Raw genomic sequence first — 18,651 nt, 5'->3', positions numbered from 1 at the left:
ACCACAAAGACCAATTTGGAATCAGCTCATTACATGTATCATTCCTTCATACAAAAATAAGTCTGAAAAGTAATCACTGGTAAGAGTCACCTTTCTGTTTTCCCTTACCCCTGACCGCTCTCTCTTCTCTCCTCAGGCACGGAGGGTGGGCAGCCATCGGGCCCTCAGGAGTTTGGTGCCATGGGCGGGGGTCCCTCTACCCCAGCTTCCTCATCAGCCATGTGGTCCTGCCTCCACTGCACCTTCATGAACCAACCAGGCACAGAGCTCTGTGAGATGTGCAGCCTGCCGAGGGGTTAAACCCCATCCCTCCTGTGGCCCCTTGCCCTGCTTCTCATCCCCCTCCTTTACTACCCTATGTCCAGCCCTGCCCACCTCCCCGCTTCCTTACGCACCAATGACATCATTGCACCGGGATTGGATGCTGCAAGCAGCTGTGTGATTGGATGTCTCCTCTTGGCCCCTCCCCCTGGCCCTCAGTCCCTCCCATCTCAGACTGCTAAGGAATGATAAGCGCAAAATGAAATTATGTAACAAAGGTTGACTGTGTGCTCTCAATCCTCTCTCTTTCTCTCTCTCTCTCCGCCTTGGCCTCTGATGGAGACTGGCTGGGACATGTTTAGGTAAAAGCACTTTGGCATCAAGTCTTCTTCCCTATTTCTCCCTATGGCCCCTGATATTCTTCCATGACCTGGCTCCCAAAAAAATGTCTGTGCTTCAGGACAACGGCAAAAGAACGACTCTAGAATTTGGATGTTATATCCCACTCACACCGACCAGTGCCCATCCCCTCTTGCTGTTATGACTTATTCTGGAAATTCTGTTGTGTAAATAATATACATTATTTGAGGAATGATTGATGCTGTTTATTTAATTACATTTAATTCCTGATTGTAGCTACAGTATATATCTGGACTTTTGAATCAGTTTGGGTCAGTTTTGCGCCGTCAGATGCTACAGTTCTTGTAGAACTCATCCTCCCTTACAGTTGACAGTTATCAGACAGTGACGGTCTATAAGATCTCTTCATTGGCCCAATCTTAGAGACGTTAAATTGATTTATCATACACAGTCTCATAAATCTAACCTCCTTTATTTAGTGTTTTCTGTTGCAGGAGTGATGTTTGTTCTCAGTTGCTTAGGCTTTTCCCCTTGGTTGATGCCCTGCCCTCAGGAGTTAGTTTGGGAGATGGCCTTTTGGGTTATATTTCTCATTTGAATTAGAACTGGCGTACATGCTCAGTATTTTATATCTCCAGTTGAAGCTTATACTGTATAGTAGACATGCCTGTTTTGATGGCAGCTTTGAGATGCTTACTTACAGTGTAGGTAGTTAACCCAGTATCTTCCTCTTTCTCGCCGTAGCTTTTTCTGGCCTCTGTTGTCCTCTTTCAACTGGCGCCAGTCCAGAGGGGCCAGGGCGTAGAGAAGGGGTAATATCTTCTCTGACGGGCCCCCTATGGATCTCCATCACTCTGCCTTCAAAGACTCCATAGGTCACAGGTCAACATAGTGGGAGAGAAAGATACCATAATGGTCCATGCCTTCCAGCAGGCCAATGTGCTGTGCACCTGGGATGGAGAGGAAGAAAGATGGTGAGGGGAAAAAGAGATTGCCAAGAAGGGGGGAGAGGGCAGGCAGTGTTGAGCTCTGGGTGTGTGTGCTTCTTTTACATAGAACCAATATTTCCCTCCACTAAAAGCTGTAAAACTGAACTCATTCCATCGGTAGTAATTTGATGTCAAATAACTGATGTCCACCGCACAATCAATTCAGTAGGGAATGTTTCCCCTTCTCATGCCCCCTATTTGAGATGCAGATTACAGTGATCCAGGTACACTATAATGTCTATAATGAGAATATGAATGGGTTAGCGGGTATCATTAACCTTCCACACGAGCACTTATTCCACAAGAGCTCTGTGTCAACACTGGGGGGTTGTGTGTTACTTCACATATATCGCTGATTCAAGGGATTCAGCTTTATATGCTTGAAATAAAGCGCTCAAACCTTTACACTGCTATTTTGATGGCATTCAACTAAGTCATTGGTTTGATTTTCGGTTTGATTTTACTCTAATTTGACATTGTAGAAGTCAGATTTAGTCCAACAGATACCTCAACTTTTTCCAGCCTTCAAGTATTTCCTGAAGAGGGGCTTTATTCAAAATACGTAGCGAGTGTCCAAGAGGTTGGGCCTGTCACTTGAATTTTTCATCCATTTTGGGGCTGCTATCAGGAAAGTGTAATTTTTAAGTTAAAAAGAAGAGGTGGGGGGTGGCGGTCATAGCTTTCAAATTATGCTATTTATAAAGATTTTTTTTATAAGAGCTTAGAAGTAATTTTCATTGAAGTGAGTATATATTTTTAGTTTCTAGATTAATTTGAGAATGCTTTAAGGTTATTTTGCCTGTTTCTATCCCTTTCCCTCTGTGAGAAGATCTGAAGATCTGCTGATGCCATGCTAACGGATTGATGAACAGTACATAACACGTGTCCTAGCTCTGGTCCAGGGGGTTACATATGGCTTGCTGATGAAGCCGCACGTAATGCCCTGGACCAGAGCTACAAAAGTCCCAACTTCCCGCTCAGAGCTGAATAATTGGACCCTGAAAGAAAGTTATATGACACTGTACACCTGGATTTAAATTTTCAATATCAAAAATACCAGTAAAACAATAAAATAAAAAAAATCCTATCAATGGAGCAGCGTTTTATTTTGTTGTTTCGTCCTAAAGAAAGCCTGATATGGTTTCTTCATAACTGTACTTTACAGCTGATTTTGCCCTCTTAGTGAAGTGGTTAAGGTTGGGGCCTATTTAAAAGGCCATATGGTGCGTGGCCTCAGAATGCATGTGTACTCTGAAGCACAGTGTGCTTTTTGAAGCAGGACCTCCACCATTGCTCCCGAGTAGCGCAGCGATCTAAGGCACTGCATTCCCTGGTTCGAATCCAGGCTGTATCACACCCAGCTGTGATTGGGAGTCCCATAGGGCGGCGCACAATTGGCCCATTGTTTAGAGCGTTGGAATTGTAACCGAAAGGTTGCAAGATCGAGTCCCCGAGCTAACAAGGTAAACATTTGTTGTTCTTCCCCTGAACAAGGCAGTTAACCCACTGTTCCTAGGCCGTCATTGTAAATAAGAATTTATACTTAACTGACTTGCCTAGTTAAATAAATAAACTCTTTCCCCATATTCTTTTGAAGTCTTTACAAATTGGTGTTTTTCTGATTTGTGTTATTTTGTTCTCAACTGGTCCCTGTTTTTCAGCTTCTGGGAATTGTGTATAGATCCTTGAGACATGGGGCCATGCATTATGCTGAAACATGAGGTGATGGCAGTGAATTAATGGCATGACAATGGGCCTTAGGATCTTGTCACGGTATCTCTGCATTCACAAATTGCCATCGATAAAATAAAATTGTGGTCGTCTGTAGCTTATACCAGCTCATGCCATAACACCACTGCCACCATGTCACAACGTTGACATCAGCAAACCGCTCACCCAAACAAGTCACTAGGCACACTCCCTCAACTTGGGACATCTGTGGCATAGTGTTGTGTGACAAAACTGCACATTTTAGTGTGCGCAAGAAGCACCTGTGTAATGATCATGCTGTTTAATCCGTTTCTTGATATGCCACACCTGTCAAATGGATGGATTATCTTGGCAAAGGAGAAATGCTCACTAACAGGTATGTAAGTAAGTGCTTGAAATTGGAGAGAAATAAAAAAAAATGTGTATATGGAAAATTTCTTTTTTTTTGTATTTTTTCAGCTCATGAGTGTGTAGCTTTGGTTTTACTTTGTTTTCAAATGCATATTTTAAAATTGATATAATTTAGCCATAAAGTCAAGATAATGTGTTTTTCTGATGATAAAATAGCCATGAAAATAACATAAGGAAGTGTAATGTCCCTGCTTCCAATTAAATCCACTAGTCTGTGACACAATGTACTCTATTTTTCCTGCTGGCGTGCTGTCTTGATCATTCTGTTTTATGAGGGGGTGAATGTTACGAAGCAGTCATTTATAGGTGAGGGTTATCGTCTTTGGAGATGGAGATACTAGTCTCAACAGGACCCAGGTGGGAAGCAGATGTAGCACAGGCAGGATCGCGTTCATCACGCACCAAATGGAATAATACGGACAAAGGTGAACTTGGCCAATAAGAAGCACTGCTGAACAGGAATGTCCATGAAGAGGGGTGCTCTCACATTTGTATGTGAGGTTTAGCTCGATGGACACAGATTTATTTTACCTTTATTTAACCAGGCAAGTCAATTCTTATTTTCAATGACGGCCTAGGTGGGTTAACTGCCTGTTCAGGGGCAGAATGACAGATGTGTACCTTGTCAGCTCGGGGGGTTTGAACTTGCAACTTTCCGGTTACTAGTCCAACGCGCTAACCACTAGGCTACCTGGCTACCCTGAAGGCCAAGATGGAATGTGCAGGAAGAGAAGAGGTTAACTCAGTTTCAAACACTAGTGAGATATTTATACATGGTACTACTGGTTTATGGGACTACACTTAAGACCCCCCAGGGAACCCAGTTTAGGTAACCTTGGCTCGACCTCGACCATTTATGTCACATGCTTCTCACATAGAGGTCACAACATGGGGTCAAGTATGACAGAGAAAGGAAGAGAATGCTGGGTTTAAACAATTCTAATAACTCATTCCAACCCAGTCCCTACACATTCCTGTAGATCTGGAAGTAATGTAAAATAAGGTACAGATACTGGATAAGCATTATGATAAATCGACAACCGTAATAGTGATGCATGATGTGGGTGTGTTTTTTCTTAGGGGGGTGGAGACATGGATGACACCCTTCTCTTGGCAAGACCTCAGTGTGGGGGAGGGGACATACTGACTGCCAAAAAGTATATGAGCAGGTCCCTCTGTCGGTGCTCACAAACTTGCACTGCTGTGGGATTATTATCAAACACTGTGACTTATTCAGGACAGAGTTTTTTTGTACGAGCAGGTACATAGTCTGTGTCTACTTATGTATTCTCAGCAAACCCTTCAAAAAATAATTGGTGAAACATACTGTGAGAAAATAATCAGGTTATTACACATTTAGTGTAAGACGATAGAATGGATGTCTGCAGATCAAGTTAAACTGTCATAATTATCTCAGTTCAGGTGTAATGTATGATATGTCTTATTCTGACTTGAGGATGAGGACTACAGTGGCTTTGCTGTGCCTGGTGGCTCTTTGTGCAGCGCAGAAGAGGAGGAGAACTGAACAGAACTCAGAGTGGGACTACAGGACAGAGGGTGAGTGGCTGCCTGGTCTGTTTTCATTTCAGAATCAGAATCACCTTTATTCACATTTACAAGTACATTTACAGGTACCAGGAATTTGTTCAAATGGTGCTGACCACAATAAACAGAATATACAGACAAGATATATAGATAAATAATTTCCTCACAATCCACATACAGTACCGTATATAGATACAGCAAAAACATAGCAATTACACATTCTGGTTGGCCCCTCTGAGCATGTGAGTCATCCTCAGCAGTCACAAATTTGCTTTCTCTGTTATTATTGCATTCCTTTGTTGCTAATGTATTCTTTAGACATGATACGGACAGGGTAGCCAGAAATCAGCACAGGGATTTTGAAGAATTGTTAGAAGTAGAACTAAGTACAAAACACTATCAAGAAACATTAACCAAATGACTACCCTCTTCTCTGTTTATGCCATTGCAGCAGAGAAGGTAAACACTAGAGTCTGTGCCAACCTCACCCTGGTGTTGGACAACTGGAAGTTTGCCATCATGACCCAAGTCAAAGACCTTCTCCTCAACGACCACAGCACTGTGCTGCCTGACTACGGGAGGTGGGTAGAATCCGTTGTAGATATGTTTAGTAGGTATTTAGATCAGAAGTTCATTGGTAAGCTCAAAAAAATAACATACTGTATGATTTGATAAATATAAAGGTAAGATACTTCACTGTATCTATTACAAAGCCCATTACTTTGGAAATGTACCTTTTAGCTTTAGTCTTTGTTAGTCAGATCCCTTTGTTATAACAGACACAATAAGACTTTATAACATAGAACTTGTTTTTGAACTGTAATGAACTCCCGCAGCCTCCTCATTACATTTTTTCCCCTCACCCTATCACTCAAATCAAATCAAATCAAATTTATTTATATAGCCCTTCGTACATCAGCTGATATCTCAAAGTGCTGTACAGAAACCCAGCCTAAAACCCCAAACAGCAAGCAATGCAGGTGTAGAAGCACGGTGGCTAGGAAAAACTCCCTAGAAAGGCCAAAACCTAGGAAGAAACCTAGAGAGGAACCAGGCTATGTGGGGTGGCCAGTCCTCTTCTGGCTGTGCCGGGTGGAGATTATAACAAAACATGGTCAAGATGTTCAAATGTTCATAAATGACCAGCATGGTCGAATTATAATAAGGCAGAATAGTTGAAACTGGAGCAGCAGCACAGTCAGGTGGACTGGGGACAGCAAGGAGTCATCATGTCAGGTAGTCCTGGGGCATGGTCCTAGGGCTCAGGTCCTCCGAGAGAGAGAAAGAGAGAAGGAGAGAATTAGAGAACGCACACTTAGATTCACACAGGACACCGAATAGGACAGGAGAAGTACTCCAGATATAACAAACTGACCCTCCCTTCCTCCAGGATCCCTCCTCTATCGGACGCCTTAGGAGACCTCTACAAGGAATTCAATGCCCTGAAGGAGCGCCTGGGGGAGCTGACCACCAAGTTTGAGGGCGTCGAGGCATTCGTGGATGACGTGAGGGCAGGAAGAAGCCCTTCCCAGAGAAGAGCAGAGCCCCGCCCACTGACACCAGACGAGGAGAACCAGAGCACCATGCTGACTGGAACTGGAGACGGAACCGGTACCAGCACTGGTACTAGACCACAGGGACGCAGGAACCGGGTGGTGGTCCGGAGAGTCAAGATACCTGCTGATGGTGCCCAGGTCTAAGGGATTGGACTGTGACCACAAACTTAAATACACTCTCCACCTTAAACTCAGTGGTGAAAATGACACTCTTTCTCTCTAAGCACTCAAGAATTCTCAAAATAATGAGCTGGCTAAACAGTAAAAATGTAATGCTTTCCCCATTCCGTCAATGAACTCAAATTGTGGGAGACAAGTTGTAAATATTATTTAGCTATTTCTCATTTTTACACAAAATGTTGGTGAGAATGTTAACCTGTGGATGAATCTGATAACCTCTTTGTCGATAGGTGGCGCCACAGTGTATCCAATGACTATATTACAAGTTTGTGCCTTGCTTCAATAGGGTTTCCTGTGAGGGCTTGATTGATCATTTGATATTTTACAGTACAGTCATTTATCATGTGTTGTTTTTATCAGATTATTGTCTAATTGTACTATTGTATTGGCCTATCATCACAGTTTCACATCTGCATATGAATGATATTATTGATATAATTTCTTTTGATCTGTAAATTATATAAATCTTTAACCTATTGAGCTTTTCTTCAAAGAATGAAGTTACCCCTAGGCACAGATCTGGAATCAGCATTTTACCTGAAAATAGGCATAGGCCTACATGTATTAGGGGTGCTAAGCATATCCTAGATCCGCTGCTTATTGCAGACATAATAAAGGTATTCTGGTTTAGTTACGGTTGAATGAATGTTAAATAATGACAAACATTTACAGAAAATGCGCTTTAAAATGAATGCGTGTAAATCATAGTGGGCGTGACTGTGAATATGTTTAGGTTTCTAGTTTGGAAAAAACACAGGCTCAGTTGGTAAGAAATGAAACTGAAAGGCAAAACTTAAGGGACTGTCATACACTGACCTACCCGCTTTAAATGAAGATAACTTTACGTTCACATGTCCAGTTATACATGTAAGATGTTTCGCGATGATCCCTCGAGTTAGGTAAAGGGTGGAGTTTATGAATGTTGGCAGATGAGCGTTAGAAGGTATTGGCAAATGTATCTTACTTTAGTGGTTGTATTGGTGCAACGGACAGATGTCTGAATAGTATTGTAGCAGAGAACAAATTTGTCAGGTAAGGAAGTGCCGCCTGTTTTCTCACAGCTTTTTCTAGTTGTAGGCTGTGATGTTAGCGTTTATTAGAAATATTGTTTTTATAGACACATTTTTTTTGTCTATAAAGAGACGGTCAATTTTTTGACAAGTTAAATATGCATGTATCTAGTAAATCTTTAGAGGGAAATGCAATATTTTTAATGACATTTTAAATAAGTAAGCAAGCAATTTCTTAGGAAAGAACTCCCATACTCATAACTGGGAGATGAAGAGTCAAACAGAGAAATCGAGGAAACAGAAACTTGGCGACTTCCATCTGACAAACTGATTGAGGAAGTAATTTTACTGCAGCTATATTATGGGGCTTGGCGGCAGCGCAGTTGTTGCTGTTTTGTATGTTCCCTAAAATGTCTAAACATAGTAAGTTTATTTCTGAAGTAGTTAGATATTGCTTTCATTAGAACATTTCATTTGTATTATTCTCCATCTGTAGTGAGAGATTAAGAGAGTGTCTTTAACGTCCAAACCTACCAGAGAGGATACACAACATACAGAGCAATATATCCCGGCCTGGTGGGCTGGCCAGCAGCTCTGCAGATGGAGCTTGGTTCAGGTGACAGTAGTCCCCAAGGAGATCATGGGTCCTTGTCCCAGCAGTGCCCTGGGGTGCCAACAGGGAAACATCGGCCCAACATGGAGGTAACTGCTGAGAAGGACACTGTCACTAAGAGACCCAAGACAGAGGGACAGCAGGTGACACATGACCACCAACCACCTTTCATTTTTACATTTACATAATTTAGCAGACGCTCTTATCCAGAGCAACTTACAGTAGTGAGTGGATACATTTCTGTACTTTTTCCTGTACTGGTCCCCCGTGGGAATCAAACCCACAGCCAGCAGCATACCACCCTGCATTCCACTGCTGGCTTGCTTCTGAAGCTAAGCAAGGTTGGTCCTTGTCAGTCCCTGGATGGGAGACCAGATGCTGCTGGAGTGGTGTTGGAGGGCCAGAAGGAGGCACTCTTTCCTCTGGTCTAAAAAATCTAATCAAATCAAATGTATTTATATAGCCCTTCGTACATCAGATGATATCTCAAAGTGCTGTACAGAAATCCAGCCTAAAACCCCAAACAGCAAGCAATGCAGGTGTAGAAGCAAAATATCCCAATGCCCCAGGGCACTGCCCTGTGTAGGGTGCTGTCTTTCGAATGGGATGTTAAACGGGTGTCCTGACTCTGAGGTCATTAAAGATCCCATGGCACTTATCGTAAGAGTAGGGGTGTTAACCCTGGTGTCCTGGCTAAATTCCCAAGCTGTCCTTCATACCATCATGGTCACCTAATCACCCCCAACTTACAATTGGCTCATTCATCCCCCTCCTCTCCCCTGTAACTATTCCCCAGGTCGTTGCTGTAAATGACGTGTTCTCAGTCAACTTACCTGGTAAAATAACGGTTAAAAAAACCAGGCGTTGCAAGCGCCGTTCTCTACCAACTGAGCCACACGGGAACCCGTGTGCCTATGTCTTTCATTGTACAATCATTAACAATAAAACAAATGAAACAATTTGGGTAACAGTACATATTGTCCTGATTTAAAAGAGAAACTGACATTTATTGTCATTGCTGACTTTTTTTGTTATCAACAGGGCCAAACAAAGTCCCCCAGAAGAGATCAGGATATGAAGAAGAAGACAAGGAGAGGTAACAGAAGAAAAAATAAAGGAATGAAAAATCAAGCTGACAAGGATCCTCAGACTCAGAGTACACTGGAAAAAGGGCAGATGGAGACCCAAACCAACCAGGTGTGTCAAACCTTGGAAACACAGACACAAGAACACAACCAAGACCAAGACCACCAAGCTGAAACCAGTCAACAACAGGACCAGTCCATGCATCAGCCTAATGATACAAAACAAACACATGTCAAGGATGCTAAGAGAGTTCACGTCCAGACTCAAACAAATAAACCTAAAGGCAAGAACCGGGCAACTCAGACCCCTTTAGTTGTTCAGAACACACAGCAGACACAGACAGAACCCTCTGATTCCACTCAGCCAATGACAGATGAACATGCTGACACCACTCAGCCAATGAATGAGCAAACACAGAACAGCGATGGAGCAGGCAGTGAAGGAGCAGCATCAGAACCACCTAAGAGGGAGAATCCAAACTCTACCGAAGAGGTAAAGAGTAAGCCCGAATCAGAGAAAGGGGTACAACATTCAGGAGAAAGCTCAGGGAGTCCCGCAGCCTGCCAGGTAAAACAGGGAGTCAAATTAACTACCAAGTCTTATGCAGAAGCTGCAGCGGAAGATAAAACAAAGACTCAGAAGAGGTCGAGTCCTCAGACTTCAAATCAATGCAAAAAGGATTCCAAGAGTAGAGGATGTCGGTAAGCTGGCAAAAGCTTATGGCATGCTGTTATTACCTGAGTACAATGAGTAACAACACATGACGCGACACACAAGTATACTGTTATTACTTCTTTATTACTGTAACTAGTCACTCAACATTTTCGGTCTTCTTTTATTTTCTCGCCTTCATCAGAGAGCGGTCCCCAGTAAGGATTCCTCCTGGGATTCCTATGTTCACCTTTCATATCTATGCTGTGCTGAACAAAAAGTTCAGATTCAACCAAGAATATGACACACTCTTGTTATGTCATCAAGGTGGAACTCATGCACTTGAAATGACTCATTTCGTGTGAGTATGAATACTTTTCTCCTTACTGGTGATGTTGGATTGATGAGAATATTTGACTGTTTATCGGCTACATAAACCACACAATACACACATGGTGATAATTATCATTGTTTGTAAATCAGTTTTTAATTTATTCTTTAGAGGTCTATGTCAGCAAGGCTATCTAATAGAAGCAAGTCTCTCAGTACCGGAAAGCTCAATACCCAGGGGACAAATGTTGACTTACCAATATCAGGTGCAGCAAAGGCAGAAAGAGATTGTGGAGATAGCCACAAGGAAAATTCAAATTCCAAATGATTCACAAGTAAAGGGTAAGAGGAAAACATTTAAAATCTATTTTTAGAAGTTAACGATTACCTTGTATGTTACATTGAGTATGATACTGATCATTCATCATTGTTTCCAGAGTTGCACCTTTATGAGGGTCACATTCATCGGCTGGAGTCAAGGTGGTCCTTCCAAGGGTGGATAGATATGTTCCAATCAAAAATAAAGGGCATGGCTGATGCCTGGCAAGCCTCTGCCCATCTACTACTAGACCACATTTTACAGAAATGGGATCCACCCAACCAGGAGAGCACTGAGCAGTTTGCTCAGCACTTGCATCATTTCCAGAGGAGTTACTCCTCAGCTGTTCAACAGGTGGTCTACCCAGGATATTTCAATCCCCCTTTGGTTAAGGTGAGTGGGACATTTACAGTGTGTAATGATATTGTAATGGCATTTCAAGAAAACAGTATGACCATTAGATCCAATACCACACATTCAACGTTTTCATTATTTTTCTATTTTTTAAAGGTGTCAGAGTTGATTTCTGAGCATTTGCTGCAGCTGTTGCATGCTGAGTCCCAGGGAACATCGCAGAAGAGCCAGACTGTCAACAACCCTCTAGTGTTTGGCTTGTCTTTGTTCAGAGTCTGCCAAGCTTGTCAGATAGATCTTGGGGTGAAGGGCTGGGCAAATCTATGCTTCGTAGTATCCTCACACACTGCACTTGACAGCAGAAACATAGAGGAAATTAGAAATGTCTTCTCTTTTCCACAAAAGTGAGTTTCAGATGCAATGTTTATATTGTGTTGTTTGATTACAGCAACCCTGTTTATATGTTGGGTGAAATCTGTTAATCTGTCTTTCTTTGTCTCCACAGCATTGTGATTGGTATGATCAACTACTGCTCACAGAGGCTGGTCTCAGAGCTTCCCCTGCTCATTCCTCTACTGCACACTCTCATACAGCCGGGAGCAGACGCTGGCAGGCTTGGTCCTACTATAGAGGAGATGAACTGGGCAGGGCTTGAAAATGTTAAGTACAACAACTTCAGAGAGAGGATCAGAAGCTTTTCTGACAAAAGAAGGTTTGTCCAATTGTCCCCCAAAGTGTCTCAAAACCCTATTTGAGTGGTCCACAATGTGCTTTTTAAAATCTGCATTGTGAATAATTGTATCATTGTGAAGTGAAATTTAACCAAAAATATGACTATTTCTAACTCTGCATATATGTTCAATTAGACTATTATTCCAGTTAGTTCACATTTCTTATTTTCCTCAGTAGAAATACTTGACAGTACATTGACCTCAAACATTCATAACATTGATGACACTTTCCTCTTTGCAGGATGATGCTCACTTTGATCCAGAATCACATTTCTGTGGCTAAAGAGATGCCTCTGGTTTGGACCAGCTGGCTGTCCCTGGTGGCCTCTGAGGACCTTCCAGAATTCTCCACCCTGAAGAGCATACCTCCAGAACACATAATCCAGAGCCTACTGTACAGGCTTCGACAGTATGGGGAGAATACTGATGGCAAAACACAACAAAATGTAGAGGTAAGGTATGGATGATTAATGTCTGATAAGATTACTCAGTTAAAGAGTAGTGCTATTGCGGTGGATCTTTAAATATTCATTTGTGACATTATTATTTCAACTTCCAGGTTACTCAAAAGATCCTGTGCTTTGTACTGGAGAAAGTTGAAGAGGAGAAGGAAAGGTATTGGAATTTGAGATCTGTGAGCGTGAGTCATTTGAGTGTTATATTATTCTGCTATTGTATGTGTGGCTTTTGTTTATAGGCTAGCAGATTCTGGTTATGTGGACTCCATCCTCTTGAGTTGCATCAGTGTTCTGAAGAGCACTTGCCGGATGGTGCGACTTGTCCCGTTCTACAAGGCAGCAGTGCTATCCTTCCAACTAGTGCTGAAAGCGGCTGAAATTCTGGATGCTGCACTTGCAAACAAGGTAGTTGTTGATCTGGTCATTTGCTGCTGTTCTATTTATACTCCCTTTTTCTCCTCAATTTTGTGATATTCAATTGGTAGTTACAGTCTTGTCCCATCGCTGCAACTACCGTACGGACCCAGGAGAGGTGAAGGTCGAGAGCCATGCATCCTCTGAAACACGACCCTGCCAAGCCGTACTGCTTCTTGACACACTGTTCGCTAAACCCGGAAGCCATCCGCACCAATGTGTCGGAGGAAACACCGTACAATTAGCGACTTTGTCAGCGTGCATGCGCCCGGCCTGCCACAGGAGTCGCTAGAGCGCAATGCGGCTAACCCAGACCCAGACAAGGCTGGGCCAATTGTGCGTTGCCTCATGGGTCTCTCGGTCACTGCCGGCTGCGACACAGCCCGGGATCGAACCTGGGTCTGTAGTGATGCCTTAGACCGCTGCTCCACTTGGGAAGCCGTTGCTGTTGTTCTTTGAACTCCAATAGTACACCAAATGGTGTGTGTGTTCCTTCCCAGACTCCGGATGGTGAGGAGAAGAGACCTGAGCAGTTCCAGCTATCTGACAAGCTTGGGGACGTGCTGCAACATCTCAGCCAGTGGAGAGACAATCTTCTCTACAATGATCTCCTGAAACAAGGCGCTCAGTCCAAATCCCTCAGCTACCCCAAAGAAATAGAGGTACTGTAGCCAAACTAGCAGACATACAAGACCTTAGCAGACAATATTTGTTCCCAGACGTACACAGTTTTCTGTTAATTATAAACCTGTTTGTATGTGTATGTTCACCTTGTGTTGGTAGATGTGGGATGCCTTCCTGAGGGTAGAATGCTCTCTGCAGAGTGTGTCAGCCCAGTGGATGTCCAGCCTGGACAGAGACCTGAGGAAGAGGATCTCTAGGGTGAGTGTACCAGCCTACAGACCAGGTCATACATTCAGGAAACCTAGGAGAGTTTTGAGATTTGATTAGCTAGACACAATTGGTCAGATTCACTCGGACACAAATCAAGCATAGTCCTGGACTAACTAGCACATTCAATGTTCTTTATTGAGCATTATTTTTAGTCTAGGATTAGGCTCAATCTGTGTCAGGGAAACCGGCTGTGTCATTCCTACTATGCGGTGCCTTTTCTGTCCCCAGGAAATATCACTTCTTATTTCATGTAAAATGTAGATTCTAAAAGGCTTTAAATATAAGATCAGGTGTCCTTTACCTTAACATCTCAAAAATATGGATCTTGAAAGGGAATTTTATGCATTTTGAAAATGTCCCCTGGTGTTATTTGTCAACTTATAAGCTATAATTTGTTTAAAATCTTTCATTATTTTAGAGTATTTTAGAGTCCAACATTCTTGGACTCGAGTCACAAATTTGATGACTTGATATAACATAAAATAACTTGAGACTTGGCGCAACAAGACTTGAGACCGATGACTTGAAATTATCTAGCCAGGTTTTGTAATGTTTTGGCACTCATTTTGTGGCACAGAGTTTACATAGATTACTCTCCATGCAGCCAGAGAGTGTAGCCGCAGTATCTCCATTGCAAAGAAAGGTGCAACAGATTTGGTAGTGAAATGCACACTCGGCACTCTGATTGGACCAACAAACTGTCAATCAATACAGGTCAGATGGTGAGCTAGCGAACAATTGCTGATTTGCTGTACAGCACAAGGATCGGGTGCAGTGCAAACATCAAATTATAGGAAGAGAGGATTGCCATATGAATAAATATGCAGCTCTAAAAAAAATTGGTGATCAGGAACATTAACTGTTTACTTTACAAGCTCATCAGCAATGGGGCAACAATTACTAGCATAGGCCTACTGGTATTTTGGTATGTAACAATTGCTTGAAATTTATAATTTACTTATGAAGTTTGTATTTGGAATTTGCTGTTAAAATGAGTTATTACTGTGGCGAAGATGCACCATAGGGCACAGCTCTTCACTTGCGCTCCCAACGCTCCCGCCAACGGAGAGAGCTTTTTTCTCCTGTTGAAATGTTTGCTCTTGCTTTCACACGTTTAAAGGCCCTGTGTGGTAAATCTGTATTCCATCTAATAATACAATAATTGCGTTTCATAATTCCATCCCATTTATTGCAACACCTAGACATTTCTGTTTGATAGCCCTACCATTGGGGCAGCAGGTAACCTAGTGGTTAGAACGGGCCAGTAACCGAAAGGTTGCTCGATCGAATCCCAGAGCTGGTAAAAATCTGTCCCTGAACAAGGCAGGTCGTCATTGTAAGTAAGAATTGATTCTTAACTGACTTGCCTAGTTACAGTGCCTTGCGAAAGTATTCGGCCCCCTTGAACTTTGCGACCTTTTGACACATTTCAGGCTTCAAACAAAGATATAAAACTGTATTTTTTTGTGAAGAATCAACAACAAGTGGGACACAATCATGAAGTGGAACGACATTTATTGGATATTTCAAACTTTTTTTAAAAATCAAAAACTGGAAAATTGGGCGTGCAAAATTATTCAGCCCCCTTAAGTTAATACTTTGTAGCGCCACCTTTTGCTGCGATTACAGCTGTAAGTCGCTTGGGGTATGTCTCTATCAGTTTTGCACATCGAGAGACTGACATTTTTTCCCATTCCTCCTTGCAAAACAGCTCGAGCTCAGTGAGGTTGGATGGAGAGCATTTGTGAACAGCAGTTTTCAGTTCTTTCCACAGATTCTCGATTGGATTCAGGTCTGGACTTTGAGTTGGCCATTCTATCACCTGGATATGTTTATTTTTGAACCATTCCATTGTAGATTTTGCTTTATGTTTTGGATCATTGTCTTGTTGGAAGACAAATCTTCGTCCCAGTCTCAGGTCTTTTGCAGACTCCATCAGGTTTTCTTCCAGAATGGTCCTGTATTTGGCTCCATCCATCTTCCCATCAATTTTAACCATCTTCCCTGTCCCTGCTGAAGAAAAGCAGGCCTGCTGCCACCACCATGTTTGACAGTGGGGATGGTGTGTTCAGCTGTGTTGCTTTTACGCCAAACATAACGTTTTGCATTGTTGCCAAAAAGTTCAATTTTGGTTTCATCTGACCAGGGCACCTTCTTCCACATGTTTGGTGTGTCTCCCAGGTGGCTTGTGGCAAACTTTAAACAACACTTTTTATGGATATCTTTAAGAAATGGCTTTCTTCTTGCCACTCTTCCATAAAGGCCAGATTTGTGCAATATACGACTGATTGTTGTCCTATGGACAGAGTCTCCCACTTCAGCTGTAGATCTCTGCAGTTCATCCAGAGTGATCATGGGCCTCTTGGCTGCATCTCTGATCAGTCTTATCCTTGTATGAGCTGAAAGTTTAGAGGGATGGCCAGGTCTTGGTAGATTTGCAGTGGTCTGATACTCCTTCCATTTCAATATTATCGCTTGCACAGTGCTCCTTAGGATGTTTAAAGCTTGGGAAATCTTTTTGTATCCAAATCCGGCTTTAAACGTCTTCACAACAGTATCTCGGACCTGCCTGGTGTGTTCCTTGTTCTTCATGATGCTCTCTGCGCTTTTAACGGACCTCTGAGACTATCACAGTGCAGGTGCATTTATACGGAGACTTGATTACACACAGGTGGATTGTATTTATCATCATTAGTCATTTAGGTCAACATTGGATCATTCAGAGATCCTCACTGAACTTCTGGAGAGAGTTTGCTGCACTGAAAGTAAAGGGGCTGAATAATTTTGCACGCCCAATTTTTCAGTTTTTGATTTGTTAAAAAAGTTTGAAATATCCAATAAATGTCATTCCACTTCATGATTGTGTCCCACTTGTTGTTGATTCTTCACAAAAAAATACAGTTTTATATCTTTATGTTTGAAGCCTGAAATGTAGCAAAAGGTCGCAAAGTTCAAGGGGGCCGAATACTTTCGCAAGGCACTGTAAATAAATAATGGTTAAATAAAAAAATACCATACATTTTCAGTTTGGAAAACCATTTCTTACCCTCAGATTGGGTGCAATGTTTATTGTGCACATTAATGTTCACAAGACTCATGAGGTAGAAGATCTGTTTAATTCAATGTATGGTTTCGCTCCTGGGTGGACGGGTCTTTAGAGGTAGCCAATGAAGACCTTGCTAGATCTATCCCTGTACCAATGACCCTCACACACAGAGTTTTGTGTGTCCTATGAGCCAATGTATGCTTGATCCGAAAATGTGGTCGGAGGCACCGTATGGATGGTGTTACGGTGTAAGTGCAGCACAGCCAATGCAGACAGCTTTTAGAAATAGGCTACGTGGCCTGCACTCCATGGTTTGGAGTCAGAATGTTGAATAAGCTAAAATAAGCTAAAATGATTGTTCCATCATGGTGTTGAAATATCATGAATAATCATTAAGTCTGATTAAGACGAATGTACTAATGTAACAATGGATGTGGAAATTGCCTTTTACATTGAAGAACCAGTTAATTGGTTGTAGTTGCTAATTGGGTAATTGTATGGTCCTGGGGGCCAAGTGCTTATATTATGTAGGCTACCTGTTTGAGCTCCTGTTAGACAGATTGAGATTTCTCAAGGGGAACCAGGCTGTACAGTCTTGCCCTCTACCTGTGTCCATACAGATAGTCTCTGTAGCAGGCGTAACCTGCCCTATTTCATTTGGGCTATTGCCTGTGTATATTTGGTCCACCACATTATATCTATTGTCCACCCTGTGGACAATAATGTAATAACTATGGGATTATGCACCTAAAACGGGCGGCAGGTAGCCTAGTGGTTAGAGCATTGGACCAGTAACTGAAAGGTTGCTGGATCGAATCCCCGAGCTGACAAGGTAAAAATCTGTCATTTTGCCCCTGAGCAAGGCAGTTAACCCACTGTTCCCTGGGCTCCGAAGACGTGGATGTTGATTAAGGCAGCCCCCCGCACCTCTCTGATTCATAGGGTTTGGGTTAAATGCCGAAGACACATTTCAGTTGGATGCATTCAGTTGTACAACTGACTAGGTATCCCCCTTTCCCAATCTACTTATATATTTTGTATGATATGGCTCTTTCACCATTGGATCATCAAGACCCGTAAATAAATCTACCTGCCTTCTGCTGATTTCATACCCTAATGACTGTTACAAGGTTCACATTTTACAATTACATAGGTTAGTCAAAATGTGTTGTAGACAAAATAATGAAAATGGCTGTCTGGTAGCCTCAATAAATAGACAAAGATTTGTAGTTGAAAGTCCTTGCATGTAAAAAAAAAAATGGTTTACTTGACTTGAAAACTTGGACTTGACTCGAGTCTTGACCCGATCTACTTGGGACTCGACTTGGATCTTGTGACTCGAATAATTGTGACTTTGTCCCACCTCTGCTATTTTATAGTCCTAGTTAAAAAAAGGTTTATTATTGTATTTCAAATTTTCTGTGTCCCTGATAACACTTTCCACCCAGTTAGTTTGTAGTAATTCTCCTTAGAAAACAGCCTCTTCCCACAATGACAGCACATTCAGGAAGTGTCATAATTTGTTTGGTGGGAAAACAATGGTGCAAAGCTAAGTAAATATAAACACTCGGTTTCATCTATTTTTCCATGTTTCATGATGCTAGTCTGTTTGTCTCACTCATACATTTCCACCCTGTTAGGCTAAATTATATAGAAAATGTATCACATTTTAAAATGTTAAAATATATTTAATATATACGTTTAAACCCTCTTCACGTGTTTACCATTATTCT

The 18,651-nt window shown here is 42.1% G+C and overlaps 3 protein-coding genes across 13 annotated transcripts in view; all 3 read left to right on the top strand.

Annotated features, from left to right (window-relative positions):
- The window catches only part of LOC139381934 (NPL4 homolog, ubiquitin recognition factor), a 33,327-nt gene extending 30,630 nt beyond the window's left edge, over positions 1-2,697 (top strand). For 2 of the 3 annotated variants that reach the window (XM_071125812.1, XM_071125813.1), the window contains one exon: positions 137-2,697. In XM_071125812.1, coding sequence (XP_070981913.1) covers positions 137-300 — 164 coding nt within the window. In that variant the 3' untranslated portion in view covers positions 301-2,697. The remainder of the gene's footprint in view (positions 1-136) is intronic. The other variant, XR_011628597.1, reaches the window with a different exon arrangement.
- Positions 1,534-7,488, top strand: LOC139381936 (uncharacterized). 3 transcript variants are annotated; one of them, XM_071125814.1, is made up of 4 exons: positions 1,534-1,595; positions 5,188-5,288; positions 5,728-5,857; positions 6,667-7,488. In XM_071125814.1, exons 1-4 carry the CDS (start codon positions 1,534-1,536, stop codon positions 6,974-6,976), a joined length of 603 nt encoding a protein of 200 aa, XP_070981915.1. In that variant the 3' UTR covers positions 6,977-7,488. The 3 variants fall into 3 exon arrangements, with proteins under 3 accessions (XP_070981915.1, XP_070981917.1, XP_070981916.1); XM_071125816.1 differs by lacking the exon at positions 1,534-1,595 and adding an exon at positions 4,615-4,992 and having other exon boundaries at positions 5,731-5,857; XM_071125815.1 differs by lacking the exon at positions 1,534-1,595 and adding an exon at positions 4,621-4,992.
- A 358-nt stretch (positions 7,489-7,846) lies between these two features.
- The window catches only part of LOC139381701 (ring finger protein 213b), a 70,685-nt gene continuing 59,880 nt past the window's right edge, over positions 7,847-18,651 (top strand). For 5 of the 7 annotated variants that reach the window (XR_011628573.1, XM_071125417.1, XM_071125414.1 and 2 more), the window contains exons 1-13: positions 7,847-8,044; positions 8,519-8,778; positions 9,677-10,422; positions 10,578-10,733; positions 10,875-11,044; positions 11,140-11,414; positions 11,532-11,779; positions 11,881-12,087; positions 12,348-12,558; positions 12,666-12,721; positions 12,804-12,969; positions 13,479-13,640; positions 13,762-13,860. Coding sequence is in view for 6 of the 7 variants with exons in the window: in XM_071125417.1 (XP_070981518.1) it covers positions 8,623-8,778; positions 9,677-10,422; positions 10,578-10,733; positions 10,875-11,044; positions 11,140-11,414; positions 11,532-11,779; positions 11,881-12,087; positions 12,348-12,558; positions 12,666-12,721; positions 12,804-12,969; positions 13,479-13,640; positions 13,762-13,860 (2,652 nt within the window). In the remaining variant the exon portion in view is untranslated. Of the gene's footprint in view, positions 8,045-8,247; positions 8,446-8,518; positions 8,779-9,676; positions 10,423-10,577; positions 10,734-10,874; positions 11,045-11,139; positions 11,415-11,531; positions 11,780-11,880; positions 12,088-12,347; positions 12,559-12,665; positions 12,722-12,803; positions 12,970-13,478; positions 13,641-13,761; positions 13,861-18,651 lie in introns of those variants that run through there. The other 2 variants (XM_071125415.1, XM_071125416.1) reach the window with 2 other exon arrangements.

This window comes from Oncorhynchus clarkii, chromosome 23 (assembly GCF_045791955.1).
Source record: "Oncorhynchus clarkii lewisi isolate Uvic-CL-2024 chromosome 23, UVic_Ocla_1.0, whole genome shotgun sequence".
NCBI classification, from domain to species: domain Eukaryota; kingdom Metazoa; phylum Chordata; class Actinopteri; order Salmoniformes; family Salmonidae; genus Oncorhynchus; species Oncorhynchus clarkii.
The sequence above is the reverse complement of the archived record's forward strand: the minus strand, read 5'-3'. Positions and strand labels throughout refer to the sequence as shown.